General features: G+C 54.1%; 1 protein-coding gene across 6 annotated transcripts in view; it reads right to left on the minus strand.

The window, feature by feature from the left end:
- Positions 1-21,968, minus strand: part of LOC144944368 (calcium-dependent secretion activator 1-like) — a 118,608-nt gene that overhangs the window by 52,845 nt on the left and 43,795 nt on the right. For all 6 annotated transcript variants that reach the window (XM_078872477.1, XM_078872476.1, XM_078872475.1 and 3 more), the window contains exons 4-8: positions 14,010-14,090; positions 5,917-6,156; positions 3,261-3,382; positions 2,312-2,423; positions 1,612-1,751 (exon numbers count right to left, since the gene is read on the minus strand). In XM_078872477.1, the coding sequence (XP_078728603.1) occupies positions 1,612-1,751; positions 2,312-2,423; positions 3,261-3,382; positions 5,917-6,156; positions 14,010-14,090 (695 nt within the window). The remainder of the gene's footprint in view (positions 1-1,611; positions 1,752-2,311; positions 2,424-3,260; positions 3,383-5,916; positions 6,157-14,009; positions 14,091-21,968) is intronic.

The raw sequence follows: 21,968 nt of genomic DNA on the forward strand, positions 1-21,968 counted from the left end.
GATCCATTCCAGAGTCATTCCTGATGCATTCCCGATCCATTTCTCGCTCAATTCTGGGATCAGTACAAGTCCACTTTCCCGGCAGTCGTGGAAGCACTCGTCAGATTGTGTGCATCTGCAAGAGCGTGCTCACGCCGTGCGCCCCTCTTCTCCAGACAACCGTCTTCCCGGATTTCAAATCGCCGCTTTCTAATTCGTTTAAAAAAGAAATACATTTCCGCGAACCTCGGCGCGAGGCGTCTTCGGGCAGCTTGGGAGCCCGCTGAATTATTAATGGCACACTTTGTCTGGTAACTAAACACCCGCGGTGACATTGCAGAGCCGGTGCGGCGAGTCGGGAGAGAGGTGAGGTTGTCCAAACGCGCGCCCCTAAACCACCTGCACCAGCCACCACTGGTTTACGGAGGCGCGACCCCGGCACGGGGAAAGCTGCTGGACTTGTTGCAGCTAATATTTGTTCGATACTCCCATAGCAGGAAAACGACTAATATCGTGTCCAGCGATATTATCAATTTTCATCATCATCATCATCAATCGTCATCGTCATCAGCCAGGGTTTGTGCACCCACTGCTGCAATAAACCCTTTGGGAGGAATTCCCCCCTACCACCCCCTGCCCCCTCCACCCCTCCCAGATCTCAAACTCACTTTAATGGTCGACAGTGAAAGCAACACATCCCTGGGTGGCTCCGCATCGAGTGGGCGCTGCCATCGCCGGAGAAGCCGCACTCCGTCACCTTTGTCTCGTAGGTGCCGATGCTGATGCCGTTCGTCATCATCATCATCATCCATAATCAATCCACTGATAGATGAAGGCCGACCCCAAGCCGTCACCATCTCCCACGCTCTTGCGATGGATGTAACAATCCATTGAGCTCCTAATCATTAGCTCCTGACGGTTATCTGGCTCAACCACCACAATGTAAAAATTATAGTTGTTGGTCTACAGAAACATTGGCCATACGAAAAAGAACATCGCCTACCGATTTCACTGCTCCACCGCCCTCTCTGACGTGTTTCGCTCCTTTGGTTGCCTCTTCTTCATTGGACTCGATCTGAGGCCACAATCCCACCTTGTGTTCTTTCCAAGTCCGTTGATTATTTGTAAGCAGTGAATATTTGCCTCTCACTTGCGTATGTTCTCTTGTCCAAGAGTTCCTCTTCCCGTCTCACAGTGTAATTTCAAGCGTGCATCTCCCCCTCCCTCACCCCCCCCCCCCCACCATGCAGGATGCCGGAGTGGTACCCATCTCAGACGAGCCGAGAGAAAGTCGACCCAAGTGTAACAAGAGAGGAGAACCACATTGGCAGCAGAGGTCATGAACGTGTAAACAGCAGGGCGAAGACTGGCAGGCAGGATTGGTCATAGGTGGGGTTCCAAGTGGTGAACCAGGATGTGAAGGACTGTGGAGTGGATGTGGAGATGATTCCCCAGGGTAGGAAGAGGACCAAGATGGCAGCAGACCCCACACGAGTGGCACGATTCGAGGAAGAAGAAGAACACGTTGGGAGTCGACTATTATTTACCCATCGTGCTTTGAGATAAGGTGACAGGTTACCTACCTGGGTTTAGGGGGCAGCAGTGATAGGGGTGATTTATCACGTGACTTACCCACAATGCTTCATGTTCTGAGGCTTGTCCATGCGTGCCGCAAGCCTGATCTTAATGTCCTGGTCAGGGCTGTTTTTTGGGACGGCCATCTTGTGCCAGTCAGCTGACTTGGGGCTGGTAGGCGTTGGGGTGAGCAGGACCTGGGAGCAGATGGGACCACAGAGCTCACCAAACTCTCCACATGCCACACCGCTCACCAAACTCACCACCACGCACCAAACGGCTCACCATGTACAACCACGCTCCCCAAACTCGCCACATGCCGCACCACGTGGCGTACGGTGTGCAACATTGATAACACAGCGTGCGCTGTACGGTGTGGAGAGTGTAGCCTGTGGAGCATCGCGTGTGTGTGTGATGCGTGGCAATCGGTGAGCTGTGTGGCGAGCTGTGGTGTGGAGGAGTAGCGCAGTGGTTAGCGCTCTGCGCTACGAACCCGGCCACCCGAGTTCGATTCCCACTCATGACCAATGAAAGTGCCGATTATTTTAACCGGTTCTGGGCCTCCCCTAGGTCAACTCAGCCTTAAATAAGTACCTGGTGTGTTTGGTGTATAAAGGCGGCCGGGCATAGTGCTGGCCACCCGCCCACCTGCCGCCTCTTGCGCCGTGTCAGGCGCTTGCTTACGGCACCGTCTGTTGGTTATCGATGAGCTCTGTATTGCGAGGGTGGAGAGGCGAGCGTCGTTTCGAGACCTTACCTTGCCGAGCTCCTTGTCCTCGAGTGCCAGCACCTTGGTGCTCTCAGTGAAGAGCTTTACCTTGACAACGGGCAGCGGGTGCGTCGTCGTGAAGTCCCCTTGAGTGCCCCAGCTGTGGCGAGGGAAGACAGGGAATGAGGGGGAGGGGACAGTGCGACGGAAAGAGTGAAAATGAAATAAAATGTCAAAACGCGCTTGCCGTGCGTTTCGCTACGACGGCGTGCGGGAAACTGCTGACGAAGCTGGAAGGCAAGCTTGGGCCATGAGCTGGTGGCAACAACTACTTAAGCTCTGCGGTCCTCTATATATTAAGATGCTTTTAGCCCATTAATGAGTGTTCATACGTGTGGCAGAACACCAGAGCACCCGGAGGAAACCGACATGTGCTGGGCATGGGCGATGCAACACTTCATCCCCGGATAGATAGAAATCCACTTGCTGTACTGCCTCCTCCTGGCAAGCCATGGTATGGCACCTCGACGCCCACGGGAAGAACGTTCAGAGCATTTGGCTTTTGTGATGAGCCACTTCGTTTAGCTATCATCTGTGGCCAGGTGGCTTCTGAAAAAGAGCTACGCAGCTCAGTGGGCCTTACACGTGGTAAAATAAAATAAAAAGTTTAGTTTTGCAACATTCGTGCTGTCTCCTAACCCTCGCTGCCTCCACAGTGCTGGATGACAGTAGTTTGTAGTCAATACTTCTGTCCCATGTCACCGACACACGTCACGCAGTCCCTCATCCTCACCCTGACCCTCACACTGCCCCAGCAGCACAAGTACAAAGATAGAGACAACAAAACTGCCCCCCCCTCGTCCCCCGAATAGCCTACACCTCACAGGCTGTTCGGGGAGAGTGCTGTTAAGCGAGCGCACACACGGGAGGCGCCAACGGCCACAGATGGAGCATCACAGCCTTGTGTCGACGCGTCTCAGCTTTTGCGATCGCGCACCGTGGCTTGGACGCTTCGGCCTGGTCGGTCTGGAGTTTGGCGCCGCCCTCCACCTCCATGGTGCAGTAGACGATGCGGTTCGGAGCCAGCGCCTTAAGCCCCGCCACCTCATGGATGACAATCTACAGCCGCACAACGACGAACAGCCAAGCGGATATAGATCCACGCGACCAAGCATCCGCTTGAACCCGCAACCAAATAACTGCGCAAAGCCACGCATCCATACCACCAAGCGATCACACAACCACATAACTGAACATTGACACAACCGAATATCTGCACAACTGCATGTAAAAAAACAACAACTGAAAAACCACACAACTGCAAGACCATGTAACTGAAAAAAAATACACAATCGCAGAACCACAAAAAACACATGGCTGCACAACCGCAGGGGAGAGGAAAAGTGCCCAAGCGACAGCACAAAATGGTACAACACATCGCACGAGCGGCTGCCACTACACACGCACACACTCCGTCAAAGCAGACCGCAACACACAACTACACAGCATGCTACAACACACCCACACACGTCACACCACTTGATAACAGAGCACAAAACAGAAGGTCACAAACGTGAAAACACTTCACAACCACGAAACTATAATACACACAATGCAAGATTCCACACCACATTGCACAGCACAACACTTCAGACGAACGTGAGTGGTGCAGTATGGTTGCTATGCCATCCATCCCCATCCCCGATCCCCCCTGCCCCTGTCATATTCCCCCGTCTCTTCGTAGCCCAACACCTGCGCTGGGCCCCGGGGTTCAATTCCAGCACCTGCAACCTCGAGAGCGACACCAATGGATCTATGGGCCTGCATGCAGATCCGTGGGCGTCTATGTAATCTATGGATCTCTATGCGAGTCACTGGTGACCATGTTTGGAACCATAAACTCGCGACACTTCAGAACTTGGAAATCGCAACTCGGCCTATGTAAGGCTTTGGGTTTCTATCGGAGTGTGGATCTCTCTCCGAGTCTACAACAGTGGTGTAGCATGATGGTCAAAGATGTATTAAATGCACATTCCCCTCCTCCCCACCCCACCTCTTTAACTCAACTATAAACTATTCAATTTTTTTTTTATTCATACGGTTAGGCCCACAGAGCTATATTGCTCTTTTTCAGACATGACCTGGCCACAAATGACAGCTCAACGAAGTGGCTCATCACGTGGAAATGTATTACATCCAAATACTCTAAACGCATGTTTGTAAATGTGAAGGGAGAAACTGGAGGACCTGGAGAAAAATCCACACAACCAAGGGAAGAGAGACATGCAAAATACATATATACAGGCGTCTGGTTCGGGATCGAACCCACGACCTCCTTCCTATATACCAGGCGAGGTAGTTAAAATCTCCTAGCCACCGTGGTGCCCTCTGCCACCCCCGTCCCCTCCTCGTAGCCCGGCACCTGGGCTCCTCCGGCCCGTGGGAGGGCAGCGAGTAGTTGAAACGCCTGCACACTCGATTGTTCGGCCACCGCACAAATCCACGCACCATGTCGTACCTCCTGGACTCGATCGGACTTCTCCCTCCCAAGCTGTGGGTCTAATTCCTGCTGCTTCCAAACCCTCATGACGTAAATACAAATTCCAAATTACGTGGGCTCCCGATTTTACGTGTGCTGCGATTAGCCGGGTCTCGTATTTACCGAGATCAACTTCCCTGGCTGCTCCCATGCGTGCCACAATCCACCCAACCCACTTATCAATTACGCCGTCCCAGATTATCGGACAGATTGCCTCATCTCCAATTGCCCCACGGTGCAACCATGGGCAGCGGTGGTTTAGCATGGCTGGCACGTGGCCTGGTGCAAGGATTGCAATGCCCCCCCTGCCTCCACTGGGTCCCTTCCGCCCCATGGGGCACCGGTGCAGTTACACCGCCTGCACACCCGAGAGCGAGGCCACTAAGGTGCGTCACATACTGGCTGTCCAATTCCGTTTTTGTTTGCAGGAGTTGCCAACTTTGCAACGATCGACAGGATAGGGATTTTTTTTTATGAAGTCCTTCCAATAAAATATTCCGATTTGTGAACAAAGATAATAGTTTACATTTTCTCAAAAAATGTTTCCCTATCTCCGTTGTTGGGGACTCCTGAGAGCGTCAAGCCGCCAAAAAAGAAGCTCAACATTCCTGCTCGATGGACCATCTCAAGTTGCCAAAAAATATTGCCGGGTGATATACAGTACCCCCATATGGCACGTGGTAAACTTACACAGGCTCCTTCATACACACCCAGAATCTGCTCACCGAATCTGTGTAAAGCCCTCGTCCCGGAAAGCCACTGGATTTGTCGCCCGTCGCTTTGAGAGAAAAATCGTTCACTTGGGATCTCGCGACAACAAGTGACGAATTTGGTAACACGGATGAGGGTTGGCACAGTAGGCTGGTGCAGTGGTAGCACGAGCACCTTTCTGCGTGGATTTGGTATGTTTTCCCCCTGTTCTCCAGGTTATTCAAACATTTCCTCCCCATAGCTAACATAAACATACCTGGTGTTGGCCAAATATTCAAGTACAGCACCCTTCTGATCGAGAGTTTTCAGACTCTACACGGCTTTCCTGGGTAATGAAGGAATTGTCATTAAACCGTTATCAACCGCCACCACGTGCCATCAGCGAGCGCCTGTGACCTCTGACCTCGAGGTTAAAGGTGAGGACGACGTCGGACTTAGACAGCGTGTTCTCAGCCTCGTCGCCGCCCAGCTCCAGGAAGGCCGAGTTCTGCGAGCGTTTCATCTTCTGCATCTTGGGGTCGGGCCCGCCACGCGCCACTGGCTGGCTCTCCAGGTTCGCCATCAGCTGGTTGACGGCCGCGCGCAGCTCCTCCACGTACATGGCCTCCATCTCGCGCTGCACCAGCCGTGGGAAGCGGCGCTCCTGCACAAGGATGCACCACGCATGCACGCACAAGGATAAGACGGGGCGGTGATGTTGCCCAGCTGGAATTGGGGCGAGATGTTATCTCCCTCGCCTAGTATGGAGGAGGTCATGGGTTCGATCCCGACCCTGACGCCGGCTATATATTTTTCTCCGAGTCTTCCGGTTTTCCCCTCCACATATAGAAAACATGCGTTTAAAGTATTTAGCCGCTATACATTTCCACCTTAGCTATCATTTGTGGCCAGGTCGCTCAGTGAGCCTTCCCTGCTAAAAAAACCCGTTTCATTTAGTTTAGTTACTTTAGTATTCCCCTGCTCGTTGTAGATGTTCGCAGCTCGATTACGGCAGGCTGGCCTAGTTATTACTGCTTCACAGTGGCATTGTTCAATACGAGTAGGCCATTGTGTGCCAGGCGTCAGGGTCCAAATTTGCCAAGTTATAAAATTTTCCGCAAACTACTTATTTGGGATTAAACATAGTAATGATCGCCCCCCCCCTCCATACTGGCAAATGAATTCCCACTTGCAGGCCAGCTGCTGAGTCACCTTGTGCTGGACAGGAGACAGCTGCTACTGGGGGTGTCCTTTCAAATGTTTGAGATGAGATGTGAGATGCAATTCTATCAACAATATTAGTGAGTCGCACCTATGAAGGCCGGCACGGCACATGAGGGGGTGGTTGGCCAGCACCACGCCCGGCTGCCTTCATCTCCCCACGAGTGATGTTTTTATACACCGCACAAAGTAATACTTTAAGGCTGAGTCGACCTAGGGGAGGCCCAGGACTGGTTCAGATAGTCATCACTGGTGTTAGCCAAGAACGGGAATCTAACTCGGGTCACCAGATTCATAGCACAGCGCGCTGACCGCTGCACTATCCCTCCCCACACACACACACATCTGTAATGCGAGCAAGGATTGAGGGGGGCGGAGTCTGGGTCACGTGAGGAGAGAGAAGAGTTAGGGTCACGTGGGGGAGAGGATTTAGGGAGAGAACCGGAAGGGGATCGGGGAGTTGAGACGGAGTGAAATGGGAGGAGGCCACGCTGGGCAGTACGGGGAGAGTGGCGCGATCGCCACGCGTCGGGAGACGTCGGCACCGTCAGCCATCGGTGTCAGGACGCAGAGGGCTAACGGGCTGTGGAAGGCTAGCTGCAGAGCGGAGCAGCAGTGAGGCTGCAGAGCGGAGCAGCAGTGTGGCTGCGGGGCGGAGCAGCAGTGAGGCTGCAGAACGGAGCAGCAGGGTGGCTGTGGAGTGATCGTCGGAGGAGACGTGGGCCTGAGCGAGGACGCCGTGTGAGCGAGATTTATACGAACCCAAATAAAGGACAACGGAGATCGACACTGAGAAAGAGTCCTTTATTACATTGGTGTCAGAAGTGAAATGGCATGTCAAAACAGCTCAGAAGAAAGAACGTCCCTGCACCATCTTCTGCAGCATCTTCTGAAGACGACCTCCCTCCAGCGGTGGTGCTACCGACGATGGAGGGGGGAAGCGACGCTGGGACGAGCGACGGTCCGGGGGTGCAGGACGTTGCCGCTTCGGTGGGTCCATCCGCGCGAGTGGACGCTGATGAAGGATGGCGACAGGGGGCGGCCCAACTGGAGGCACTGAAGATGGTGTTGGCGCAGTTGTGCGACCTCGTGACGCCGGCGACGACTTCGGGGAGGCCCGGCGGGGAACAGCGGGCCGGGGCCTTGCCGTCGCCGTCAGCCCTCTCCACCATGCAGCACGAAGACGCCATCTTGGGCGTGGCCGAGGAGGAACGGCGGGAAGCCGCCATCTTGCGCCCTCCACCGCGGGAAGCCGCCATCTTGAACACGTTGCGGAGTAACGCCATCTTGTCGCTGCCGCGCGAGTCACCATCGGCGGAGGACGGCGGAGCAAGGACCCGCAGCCGTCATTTAACAACTGTTAAAGAGTTCTCCATCGGCGGCGATTGGAGCGCTTTCGCCTGCCGTTTTTAAGCGGCTCTACGATCCGCCAAATGGACGGACGCGGAGGCCCTGGAAGTCCTACCAACACTTCTCGACGACGAGTCCGTCAGGTTCTTCCACTCCATCAAGGCCGACAAGAAGAGGACGCTACAGGGTGCCTTTGAGGAAATGGCGGATGCGTATGAGCCTCCGGACAATGCCCATCGTAGATTCGTACAGCGGCAACGGGCGCCCGAAGAATCGCCGGTGGCATTCCGAGGCGCTGTTCTGGAACTGGCGATGGCCACATATCCCGAGACGGAGCCGGATTTGTTGGAACCCCTCGTGTTGGGCAAGATGCTGGAATTATCTAGAGACTTGGGGATCCCCATGCCGGTGTGCAGCCATGATAAGTTGACGTCCCGTGGTGCAGCTAAATGCTTGGATGCTCAATTTAACCTCCGACACTGGAAACAGGTGTCAACTTGGATGGGGGGCCCCATCGTCGAAGGTGGTGCTACGGGGTGGGATCCTAAGAAGGTGGTCTACGTTCCTGACGACAAGGGTCCGCAGGAGTTGACGGCCGCCTCCGCCCAGTGGCCTGCTCGGGGGGGAGCGGGGCTGAGGTCCGGGCCGCCGACGCGGGAGCGTCGGGACAGAGGGGGTGCCGCGTGCCGAAACGATGTGGAGTGTTTCCGCTGCGGCCGTAAGGGCCACTTCGCCAGGGGTTGTTGGGCTCGCATCCTGGGGCTGCCCCAGGAGGAGGCCTCGACCACGGACGTGACGCGAAAGGACCATCCAGGCCAGGCAAGTCGGTGCACATAAGACACCCGGCAAGGCCTGTCACCTCATGCATCACCATCGCCGCGCAGTCCGTGTGTCGTTAACAACGAGGGGCCGCCGATTGACCCATGTCGCTCGCTGACGCAATGGCGGAGATTGGCACGGAGGGTGATTGCGGTCGCTACTGGGTCGTCTACTGTACCGGGTTCTATTCAGGGGGTCGAGGTGCGTATTTTGGTGGACTCCGGTGCGTCCGCGACCATTATTTCGGACGTCATTTTCCATCTCTTGGGCATTCCGCCGGGGAGAGTGCGACCGGTTTATGACTCGTGCATAGCGGCGAACGGGGGAAGTATGGGCATTGTGGGCCAGGTGGACGCCAACATATCGATTGGGGGGGTGTCGGCTTCAGTGACCATTTTGATCTCCAGGTCCCTCGCGGTGCCCTGTTTGTTGGGGACCAATTTCCTGGCAAAAATGCCCATTCAAATAAGGTTTGATCAAAATTGCATTGAATTACCGGGGGGTCGGAAAATTTCGTTCTTGCCGTCGCCCTGGGGCCAGTCTGCCCCTGTTTGCGAGGTGCAGGCGCTGTCCGAGGTATCTGTTGACATTCCACCTGGTTCGCAGATGCTTATCCCATTGAGATATCGGAAACCAGTGCCTGGCGTTGAGGGAGCGGCGGGGGTTTTGTTATCGCCGTCCACGGCTATAACGGGCGGCTCGGCGCTAGTTAGGGCACAAACGATTGTCCGGCCGGGCCAGCCTCCGTTTTTACAAGTGCTGAATGGGAGTGCGGAGAATGTTAGCGTACCGGCCGGAACGGTTTTGGCTCACGCCATGACCGCGTTCATGGCCCATGACGACCGGGGCCGCCGGGACATGGTAGGGGGGGTTTCGGGGCCCACGGGGCAGGATGATCGATGGGTTGCCGAGTTGTGCGGGGAGAACTCATCCCTGACCGGAGAACAACGGTCCGCGCTTCGCGCGCTGTTGCTAAGCTATTCCGACGTGTTCAGCTCCGATGATTTTCACTTGGGACGCACCTCCTTGTTTTCCCACCACATTGATACGGGGGACGCCGCTCCCATTCGGTTGAACATCGGTTGAGCCCGACGGAGCGGGATCAGGTTCGTGGTGCAGTGGAGGACATGCTGGCTGCTGACATAATATCCCCGTCTAACAGTCCATGGGGCGCGCCGGTAGTCCTTGTGAAGAAAAAGGATGGGAAACTGTGATTTTGCGTCGATTTTCGAAAATTAAACAAGGTGTCTGTGGCAGACGCGTACCCCCTGCCGCGTATGGATGATTCCCTCGATGCCTTGTCCGGGGTGAAGTTTTTTTCAACGCTTGATCTCTCCTCGGGATTCTGGCAGCTTCCCCTGGACGAGTCCTCGAGGGAAAAGACGGCTTTCCGTACGCCGCAGGGCTTATTTCAGTTTAATTGTCTTCCGATGGGCTTGAATGCTGCCCCCGCCACTTTTCAGCGGTTGATGGAGCTGGTGTTAACGGGTCTGTAGTGGGAGACATGTTTGATTTATTTAGACGATGTCATCGTCTTTAGCCGCACATTTGACGAACATTTACAGAGATTGGAGGCGGTGTTTGCTAGGATGCGCTCCGCCAATCTAAAATTTAAACCCAAAAAGTGTCACCTACTGCAACGATCCGTGTGTTATTTGGGACACATAGTCAGTGCGGACGGGGTGGCCACGGACCCAGAGAAGACGGCGTGCATTCGCAACTGGCCAACCCCGGCCTCAGTTGGGGACGTACGTCGCTTCCTTGGGTTCGCCTCATATTATCGCAGGTTCGTTCCAAACTTTGCTATGATCGCTAGGCCCTTGCACTTCCTTACGGGGAAGGGTCGGAGGTTCAGTTGGGGACCACCGGAGGAAGCGACGTTTGAGGGCCTACGCGATCGGTTGGCGACGGCGCCGACATTGGACTATCCGGATTTTGATCGACCTTTTATTCTGGATACGGACGCTAGTGACACCGGGATCGGGGCCGTTCTGTCACAGTCCAAGGGCGGCGTGGAACGCGTGGTAGCCTACGGTAGCCGCGTGCTGTCCCCGGCAGAAACCCGCTACTGCGTTACTCGCCGCGAACTATTGGCTATTGTCTATTTTCTCCGCCAATATCGGCCGTATCTATACGGCCGTTCGTTTATTGTGCGCACGGTCCATGCGGCTCTGCAATATGCCCTGAGAGTTGACCAACCATCTGGCCAACTGGCACGATGGTTGGAAACCCTGCAGGAATTTTCCTTCGACATTCAATATCGGAAGGGGTCGAGTCACGCGAACGCGCTCTCCAGATTACCGCAGGGGTCCCCTTGCGCTTGCGCGTCGGGTACGAATAGGTGTACGCCGGTTCAGCTACCCCCTCGGCCTGTTGTGTCAGCGGTCGAGGTGCATGAGGCTCCGGTGTGCCCAGGACCGGTCGATGGGGTTCTGAACCTGCCGCGCTCGGTATGGATTCGCGAGCAATTGCTTGATGACTCGTTGGGGGCTTTACGGAGTCGGGCTGCGAAGGGAGCGGGGAGATTGCTGTCCGGTGGGATGCCGGGGGCCGCTCTCCGGGATGGGTTGCTCATGTGGAGGGAGGGGTTGCACGGCCGCTGGCGTCTAGTGGTACCGTCGTCGTTACGGTACGAATTGATTCGGACTCTGTACTGTGACACTTTATTACATCTCGGGGTGCAGAAAACTTTGTTAACGTTGCAGCGAGACTACTTCTGGCACGGCATGACGACGGATGTCGTCGGACACATTCGGGCGTGTCCCGAGTGTGCCCGGCGGAAGCCACCTAAAAACCCATATGTGCCGCCAGTGCAGTCTATACAGGTGACACGGATTAACGAGTTGGTGGCGTTGGATATTTTGGGACCCTTCCCGCCATCCGCTAGGGGCAATACATTTTTGCCGGTCGGGGTGGAATATCTTTCCCACTGGCTGATGGCTTGGCCCTTACCCGACCAGTCGGCGGCGTCTATCACGGACGCCTTCCTGTTTGGATATGTACTGGACAAAGGGGCGCCGGAAAGGCTACTCACGGATCAGGGGCGAAATTTTTGCTTCTAAATTGTTGGCGGAAGTGTGCGCTGCTCTGGGAACCAAGAAGGTTCGTACGTCTCCCTACCACCCGCAGACGGATGGCATGGTGGAACGGCTTAATCGGACGCTGTCGGCCATGCTATGTCACACGGTTAACAAGAAACAAGCCGATTGGGATTTGCATATACCTGGGGTACTCTCCGCGTATCGGATGACGCCTCATGCGTCCACAGGGTATTCTCCATTTTTTCTAATGTACGGCCGCGAGAATGTGCCGCCGGTGAACGTACAGCTGGGTACGGGGGTTAAGGGTCCTGTTAAGCCTCTTCCCGAGTACATTCAAGACACTGTTCGACGCGTCACCGAGGCACGGGAGGGGGCCCGATTGGCTACTGCCAAGACCCAGGCGCGAAACGAACGTTGCGCCCGGCGCTCAAACGGTAAATGCCCCTGGCGAGTGGGGGACATGGCATGGTTGCACTGCCCGCAGGTGCGGCCGGGGACCTCCCCTAAGCTTCACAAACCATGGCAAGGGCCGGTTAAGCTTATTGAGGTCCCTAACCCGCAGTCCGCGCGTGTTCGGTTCGGATCGCGGCGCTGGTACGTCCATACGTCTCGGTTGAAGCCCTACGTGGCCCCGCTGACGGATGCGTCATCTCCTGATGTTGCCTTGCCGGTGTCTGTTGCACCCGACGCACCTCTGCCTTTGCCTGTTGACCCTGCAAGCACGCCTGTCGTGCCTTCTACAGACGAACCAGCCGTGACGCAGGCGGATGCGGCGAATCCTGCTCTGGGTGGGCCTACCACGGCGACGGGGACACTTGACCCCGCTGCCCCTCCAACCCCACCACAGACACGGTTGCGGGAGACCCCGGACTTGGGTCTCTCTGGGGAACGGGACCTTGGCATTGACGGGCCTCCAACAGCGGCGGGCGGTTCTAATCCCGTCGCTCTTAAAACCCCGTCGCATTCTCGGTCTGTGGGGGGGCCGCCGCCCGTTCCGGATGGGCCGGCGACCCGCACGCGTTCCAAATCCCTTTCCTTTCGTTGATTGTGTTCTTGTTCTTGTTGTTCTTGTTATCGTTTTGTTCTAATCTCCGTTGTACAGTGATGCCAGATGGTTAAAATGTTGCTCGCATTATTTTATTCTGTTGCAGCGGGGGACGGCTGGGTTTTCATCAGGGGGGGGGGGGGGCGTGTAATGCGAGCAAGGATTGAGGGGGGCGGAGTCTGCGTCACGTGAGGAGAGGGAGGAGTTAGGGTCACGTGGGGGAGAGGATTTAGGGAGAGAACCGGAAGGGGATCGGGGAGTTCAGACGGAGTGAAATGGGAGGAGGCCACGCTGGGCAGTACGGGGAGAGTGGCGCGATCGCCACGCGTCGGGAGACGTCGGCACCGTCAGCCATCGGTGTCAGGACGCAGAGGGCTAACGGGCTGTGGAAGGCTAGCTGCAGAGCGGAGCAGCAGTGAGGCTGCAGAGCGGAGCAGCAGTGTGGCTGCGGGGCGGAGCAGCAGTGAGGCTGCAGAACGGAGCAGCAGGGTGGCTGTGGAGTGATCGTCGGAGGAGACGCGGGCCTGAGCGAGGACGCCGTGTGAGCGAGATTTATACGAACCCAAATACAGGACAACGGAGATCGACACTGAGAAAGAGTCCTTTATTACACATCCATACACATCCATACACACACAACAATGCATATCCACACACACACACAACAACTGTCCCGGGGAATCTCAATCCTCTGAGAACCAACCCGGGTCTTGCACGGCAGGTGTACGAACATCGGCCCCAACCCCTTTGAAAAGAACTCGACGAGATGAATAAATAACGGCGCCCTCGATAAATCAATAAACAGATGCGCATCGCGTCTTAGACGAAGCGGGGAGAGTGCACAGCCGTTCATAATACACGAGGGCGGTCGGTGATTATAATTCACACACGTGTGTGTGTTTGATTCTACTGCCCAAGGTATCCTCTTTAATGTTTACAGGAGCCCATGGAGAGCCCTTACTGAATGCCCTTGCCAGCTGCTCCCAGCCTTGCCCCTGGCCCCCAAACGCCCCACACCCCCCCCCCCTCTTATCCTCTCACCTTCACCATCTGCTCGGCCATCTGCAGTCGTCCATCCAACTCCCTGCGGATTTGTGCTGCTTGCTCATCTGCGTTGTCCAACTGGGGTCATTGCGTGCGCGCCACGGAGACGGGGGGCGGGGGGGGGGCGGCGGGGGGGGGGAGTGGAAAAAAAGAGAGGGAGAAAAGAGCAGCGAGGGATTCATTCCTTTGTCACCGAATCATTTTTGTTGCCAGGAACAGTGCAGCCAGAGACCGGCCGAGATCTAGCAGGTCGCCTTGTTCGATCTCCAGGCGCGGCAGTTGAAACAATAAATGGCCACGTAAATTTTCAGTCTCCCCGCCCTCTGTCCGCCCAGCCGTACAGATTGGGTGAGCCGCGGAGGAGTCAGTCGATCGGTGGGTTCGCGTGCGGCAGGGTAAAGTAACGGGCGGCACCCGCTGGACTTGCAATCCAGGCTCGGTTCGGTCTGCCGGCGCGGCGTTTGTAGCAATGGGTGGGGATTTGTTGAAGCCCGACCGCCTCCGTCCACCCAGCAGTTGAGTCGGTCGGCAGATGGCACGTGGCAAAGATCCAAGCACCGATCGATGATAGAATTGGCCAAACATCCCAATACAGCAGGAGCCTCCTGAAGCAGTGTCTTGAGACTCGGTGCGATGCTTGTGGGTAAATAATTGGTATTACCATCATTATTTGTACAAATGATTATTGTACTATTTACATTAAAGGTGTGAATTACAGTGGCTCACAAAAGCACGTAATCAAGGAGCATAACTCTTTACAATTTGCACCACTCGATTGCAGGGGTAGAGATGGATTTGCTCCATCCCATCATCATAAGAAGTGGCGACGGCTTAGTGGGGAGGCCTTCAGCCAGCAGTAGATTGATCATGGTTGATGATAATGCCGAGAAACTAATCGTGAAACATTGACCATGTGGATCAATTCCGCGCCCCGGTTATACAGGACCCACTTCAGAGGGACGATATTTGTAGTTCTGATTGAAATTGATTCCGATTCAAAAGTATCTCAGAAGTGCCTTCAAAATCACGATCCATCTCCCGGCGCCCCAGCCATGTAACCAAGTGTCACAATGAGGAGTCTTCGATTCGATTTATAGTTTTGTCAAGCGATTACCTTTGAGTCCGTGGAATTTCTGAAGTGTTTTTCTATCTGGGTTTGTTACAGACATCAGCATAAGTGCATCATTACCATACAATTCGCATACATGATAAATAATCAATGGTGTTGCTGCTCCCGCAACCATGCTAATGTAAGGATGATGATGAATCTCATGTTGGCGATAGCGATGATGTTGTTGATGCTTATGCCTATATAAAAATGCTAATGACGATGGTAATTAAACGTCTATTTATTACTCAAGACGATGATGATGTTTACGCCGATCGTGTGACAATGATGAGAAAGCTGTTGATAAAGGTGATGACGATTATTCAAATGTAAATACATACAATGATGAATCTGATTGTGATGAAAGCAATTATTCTTATGATGATTATACTGTTGGAGATGCTGTTAATTATCATGATCTACATCATTAGACCTCCTTTGCCAGTAACAAAATATAATAATAGGGTTTTTCCCTTTTTTTAGCAACAAAACTGAAACCTTTTTACAAGGATTCATGTCTGCATTAACCACAATGCTTGCAGTAAAAATGCCTTTTGTCCTCATCTGGTCTAGCATCAATTGAGACGAGGCTCAAAAGAAAGCTGTCTCTGGTGTGGACCAATCAGTTTCAAGGACAATGCATATATTATCACGGTGTGATTTTTGTTTGCATTTTGACTGCAAGTATTGTGGTTAATGCAAACATGAATCCTTGTAAAAAGGTTTCAGTTTTGTTGCCAGAAAAAAGGGGAAAAACCCCTATTATTATATTAAATTATGATTATGTTTACACCTACAATGACGATGACAATTAGGATCCAGTTTAACACGTAGGCTTTCGTGACCAATATCATCCAAAATCCAGGTGTTTTTTGGTTAGATCGCATAAATATATAAATGTGCTCTCCACCACACCGGTGTGCTGTACTAGTAAGGAATTGGCATGTTCTGTTTACGTAACAAACCTTACCAATTGGCTGTGTCTGATGCGGTGGGCTCAACGACACATTAATATATTTACACGATCTGACCCGAAACACCTGTACAATGAATTAGGATCCAATATTGACAACCATGATGATGATGATGACATTCTCCCGACGATGACACTCTGGCTCATGACAATGATGATGATGACGATGCTGTCGATGACTCCGCTTATGCCAATGGTGATGACGGTGGCCCTTATGCCGATGATGATGTCACCACGCGCTTGCGGTGTGTGCGGTCTTATTCTCGCACTGCTCCTTTGGGCAGCGAATTCTGTCAGCTCCGGTTAAATTTGCCAACCATCACGCCCGCGGCTGGCAAGGGCACTGGATGGCGGTGGCGGTGGGGGTAGCGGTGGTGGGGGTTTTGCTGGGGGTAGGTGGTGTGCGGGGGGTGATGGTGGTAATGGTGGTGGAGGTAATGGTGGTGGTGGTTGCGGTGGTGATGGTGGGATTGGTGGTAGTAGCGATGGGGATAACTGTGGCAGTGGTGATGGTGGAAGTGATGGACATAACGGTGGTGGTGGGGATCGTGGTGGTGGTGGTAGTGTAGTAGGTTGTGGCAGTAGCGATGGGGGCAGCGATAGGCGGTAACGGTGATGGGGTCGTGGTGGTGGGAATGGTGGTGGGGGTAGTGGTGGTGATGGTAGTGGGGGTGGGTGCTGGGTGTAACGGTGGGGAGAGTGGTGGTGGGGGTACATGGGCAAGGGGGTACATAAAGAAAGACAGGGGGTTTGGGGGGGTTGCCACAGAAACAGCATTGCCACGGAAACAAGCTCATTATGACTACAGGCGAGGGGGAGGCTGCCACCAGCCGGTGTGACTCTATGCGAGTCAGAGTGCGGCATTGGGTGTGCGTGTGTCTGTGTGTCTGCGCGTGTGTCTGTGTGTGTGCGCGTGTTTGTGCGCGTGTATGTGCGTGTGTGCGTGTGCGTTCGTGCACAATTTGTGGTAGTGTGGTGGTTTAGCGCCTGCTACGCCACGAACCCGGCGACCCGAGCTCGATTCCCGCTCACGGCCACAAACACCAGTGACGATTATCGGACCGTTCCTTGGCCTCTTCTAGGTCGACTCGGCCTCAAATGAGTACCCGGTGCGATTAGGAGTAAACATCGCCACTCGGGAAACAAAGGCGGTCGGGCGTGGTGCTGGCCACCCACCTCCTAGTGTGCCTTACCGGCCTTCATAGGTGCTTGCTAACAGCACTTGCCCCGAAAGAATGTTAAGGCTATACGGGGAATCTTTGTCTTTGCTTTGTATGGATGTGTGTGTTGTATGGGCAGGTGTGCGTGGAGAGTGGCGATAACAATGGTCCGTGCAATGCGGAACCCCGACCTGAGTTCAGTTCCCAGCCACGGTCTTCATGAAACAATTAAAGTATGTATGTAGAACTTCTTTCACACCGTACACAGCAAGCCGTGTCAATTCGAGGTGTTGAAATGTTTTTTTTATTTTACCAGGTAAGGCCCACTGAGCTATATAGATATTTTTCAGACGCGACCTGGCTATCACAAACGACAGCTCAACGAAGTGGCTTATCGCGTGGGGATTTATAGCAGCAGCCAAATATTCTAAACGCGTGATGTTGATTCTAAATGTGGAGGGGGAAAACCGGAGAAGTCGAAGAAAAATCCACGCGACCACGGGGCGAGAGAGAGTCATGCAAACTACAAACGCTGTAATACTGGTGCAAGGGTCGGGATCAAACCCAAAACCTCCTGCATACCGGGTAAGGAAGATAACAGCTGGGCACACCGAATCACATCTCGCCAGATGAGGCAGTGGGTGCTCACCCTCCATGTTTACAGCCCTTGTCGAGCCAGTGTTGGAAATTCCACATTCCTATGACGGGGGTTGGGGGAGTGGGGCAAGTGTAGCCGCAGCCCGTGCCCCAACAGTTTGTAGGTGTGCACATATATGAGCTGTGAGTACGTGGGGAGCTCTCTCCGCCTGCGACTGATTTAGGATGCTGTGATGATCTGGGCTTTGATCAGAAGAGACGTTTGATCTGCTAAACGAGGGGGGGGGGGGGCAGGAGGTAACGCCCCCCCCCTCACGACACACGTGGGGGGGGGGGGGGGAGGAATTAATTCAAGCTGTCCTTAGATAAACAACATCGTGAGAATTGGTAGCCGAGTCAATTAACGCCCAGAGAGATTTGGGTTTAACCAAGGATTGGCAGAGATTGGGACCGCGTAGGCGAGCGTCATGAGCGAATTGTGACAAGCGCATCTGTGTTGACAAATTGCGTGTGTTGACAAACGCATCTGTGTGTGTGCAGACAGCTTCCACTTTTTCACGGTAAAAATAAAATAAACGCGTGTTTGTTTTGACACATTGACCAATTTAGCTGAATGTAATTACGTACGTTTTTATGTTAAATCGTGAATATTATTTTCCCGAATCCGATCCTTGACATGACCGAGCATCCACTGGGATATCTCGCGCAGTCGTCGTGCTAGATGTGGGGGGGGGGGTCTCATCCAGCAGTGGATTGACAGAGACAGCTGTGTGCACGTGCGCGTACAACAGATGACGTTCCCGTATGTATTGCTCGCGTCACCGAGGCCGTAGTAGTATATTTTAATAAAGTGTCATTTGGTGCAACGGACAGACACGCTCGCACAAATACAAAGATCCCCAGTGTAGCCTTCAGAGACAGCCGGGGAGTGCTGTTAGCGAACACCTATGAAGACCACACACACAAGCAGATGGACGTGCAAGCAGAGAGACAGATGGACACACACAGAGAGCCAGATGAACACACAGAGAGCCAGATGAACACACAGAGAGCCAGATGAACACACACAGAGAGTCAGATGAACACACACAGAGAGACAGATGGACACACAGAGAGCCAGATGAACACACACAGAGAGTCAGATGAACACACACAGAGAGACAGATGGACACACAGAGAGCCAGATGGACACACAGAGAGCCAGATGAAGACACAGAGAGCCAGATGGACACACAGAGAGCCAGATGAACACACAGAGAGTCAGATGAACACACAGAGAGCCAGATGAACACACAGAGAGCCAGATGAACACACAGAGAGTCAGATGAACACACAGAGAGCCAGATGAACACACAGAGAGTCAGATGAACACACAGAGAGCCAGATGAACACAGAGAGCCAGATGAACACAGAGAGCCAGATGAACACACACAGAGAGCCAGATGAACACACACAGAGAGCCAGATGAACACACAGAGAGCCAGATGAACACATAGAGAAAGACGTCAGACCGATAAACTCTGAGAATGGCGGCGAGGAGATAAGTGGGTGAAGGGAGAGAGCCGCGACACAGCAGGCGTAGGAGTGGGAGATGAATCGCCTGACGTGAAGAGGCCGTGAGCTGGGATGGCGAGATCGCTGCTCACGAGGTCGTTAGGAAGCAATTACAGCTCGCAGGTCTTTCACACGGAGAGGCTCGACATCTCTCACTCGCTAACGCGCAAAGACAGAGGGTCCCCCCCCTCCCTGCATAATCATAACAGACTTTTTGGGGCGGGCAAGTGGTGTTTAACGGGCAACTACGAAGGCCGGCACGGCAAGCGAGCGGGTGGGGTGGCAAGCACTACGGCCATACACCTTTGTCTCCCCAGTGGCGATGTTTCTACAGCGCACCAGGTCGTCAATTCGAAGCAGAGTAGACCTCGGGGAAGGCCCAGCACCGGTTCAGATAATCGTCACTCGCGTTGGCTATGAGCGGGGAATCGAACTCGGGTCACCGGGTTCGTAGCGCAGCGCGCCAACACCGCTGCACCACCGCGCACGTACACGCAAGCCCCCCAACAACATTCATCCATGACCAGCTCTGGCTTCAGCCACGACCGCCACACACCCCCGCTGCCATCCAGCCATTACGACCCCGTTCGAAGGCAAGCGATGACCTCTGCCCTAGCGCAATGGCTACAGAACAGCGAGGAGATCCCGCCACGCAGAGGCGTAGCTAGGGGGGGGCAGGGGGATACATATGTCCCTGGGCGCCAAGGTAAAGGGGCGCCAAAATGAGGCTTACAATGTTACATTATAACTTATTGCGGCGGGCGCGGCAGCCTGAAACTACTGCACAAATCTACACCTCAACCTAAAAGTGTATATATCCCGCCACACACAGCCTACATGTCATGTAATTAAATTTTGGTATGTGATTAAACGGGGGGGGGGGGGGGGGCGCCAATTTTATAGTTCGTCCCCAGGCGCAAATTATCCTAGCTACGCCACTGCCGCCACGTGGCCCTCAGAACGCTTTCCAACTTAGGTAGACGGCACGACCGGAAGAGAAGACGTTTACTCTCGTAAACCAAGATCCAATGGGAGCACAAATTTAGTATCGTACATTGGTGTCGCTATTAGGGAGCTTCCCACGAAAATCGTTAGAGTCTTTGCCCAACAACAGCGATAAAAAAAAAGTCACCGGTAAAAAGGATTTCGCCTCCACGCCCAGGGTGATGACGTAGTCTCGCGTTGTCCCACGGCGAACAGCGTGCGACATCATCTCGTTGTGCGGCTAGGAGGGTAACGTCATCGTCTGTGCTGAGATGCTTGGGGAGTCATTGGCATGTTAAAAAAAGGGTGACTGGATTCTTGCATTTGCGTGCTTTTTCTTCCTTGTTTTTTTTTTTATAAAACTGTTGTGCCCGTGGCACACACCACGGCTGGCAAGGGGGGTTAAAGACTATAGTGAGTGAGAAAAGATACAAAAAAAGTAGGAGGGAAGAGAGCAGAAGGGAAGTAATGGAAAAATACGAGGAAAATGATGGAAAGGGAAGGAAAAACTGGAATAAGGAATCGGGAAAGGATGAGTGGCGTCTGTCTTCACCGGGGCTGCTGGGATTGGGGATGGATTCGGAGTGGCGGTGGCCACAGAGAAGTAATTCACGGGAGGCTGGAACCCATTGAGATTGAGATTCTCCCCCAACCTGCCCCCCACCACAAAATGATGTTCCAATTGCGCTCTCGGCGTCAAGTCATGTGGAGAGATTTCCCCGCTCCGTACTCTGCTGCGAGGAGTGCATCACCCTGTGCGTCGCGGTTACAATCCCACTGAGGCGTGGTTATGAAGGCGACCACCATCATCATCATCGTCGTAACGTGGTGGTGGTGGCAGTGGCGACTGACGCTCCGAGCGGCAGCTTGTCGATGAGGAAACATGCCTGAGAGGGGACGTCCACTGAGGAGACGGAGCTATGAAATCGTCGAGCGTGCGAGCGAGAGCCGGGTTGTTACATCGAAGAACCATGAGGAGATGGCGATGGCCTCGAGGGGGGGGGGCGAGGCTTTCATCCACCAGTGGATTGGTGATGTCCGATTGATGATGATGAGAATTGCAGAAGCGATGGAAAATGGTGATTGTGCACATTTCGATGATAAATCAACACAATAATGGCGGCGATAGTGGTGCCAATGACGTCACAGTCTGTGGGGATCTCGTGGACGTGACCTGGCGCGGTTGATCAACGGCGCCCCTCCCCCTGCCCCCCCTTCCTCCTTCCCTCACCTCCACGCGTCGCCGCTCTCCGCTCTGACGCCTCAAGGTGGCCTGCGGGCCGAGCTGCCGACGCAGCCGCGGCGTTGCGGGGGAGGGGGGCACGCAGAGGACGCTCCCCACCCCTCGAACCCCCCCCCAACCCCCCACCCCTCGCAGCCCAAATGCCGCTCAGCGCTGCTCGTAAACATTGGGAGTGCGCTGGGAGCAATGTCAGAGCGATCGTCGGCAGAAATTAATTATCGTCGCGCCACATTCGCCTCCTCCTCCACTTCCGCCTCCTCCTCCACTTCCTCCTCCTCCTCCACTTCCTCCTCCTCCTCCACTTCCTCCTCCTCCTCCACTTCCTCCTCCTCCTCCA

This window comes from Lampetra fluviatilis, chromosome 34 (assembly GCF_964198595.1).
Source record: "Lampetra fluviatilis chromosome 34, kcLamFluv1.1, whole genome shotgun sequence".
Lineage (NCBI taxonomy): Eukaryota > Metazoa > Chordata > Hyperoartia > Petromyzontiformes > Petromyzontidae > Lampetra > Lampetra fluviatilis.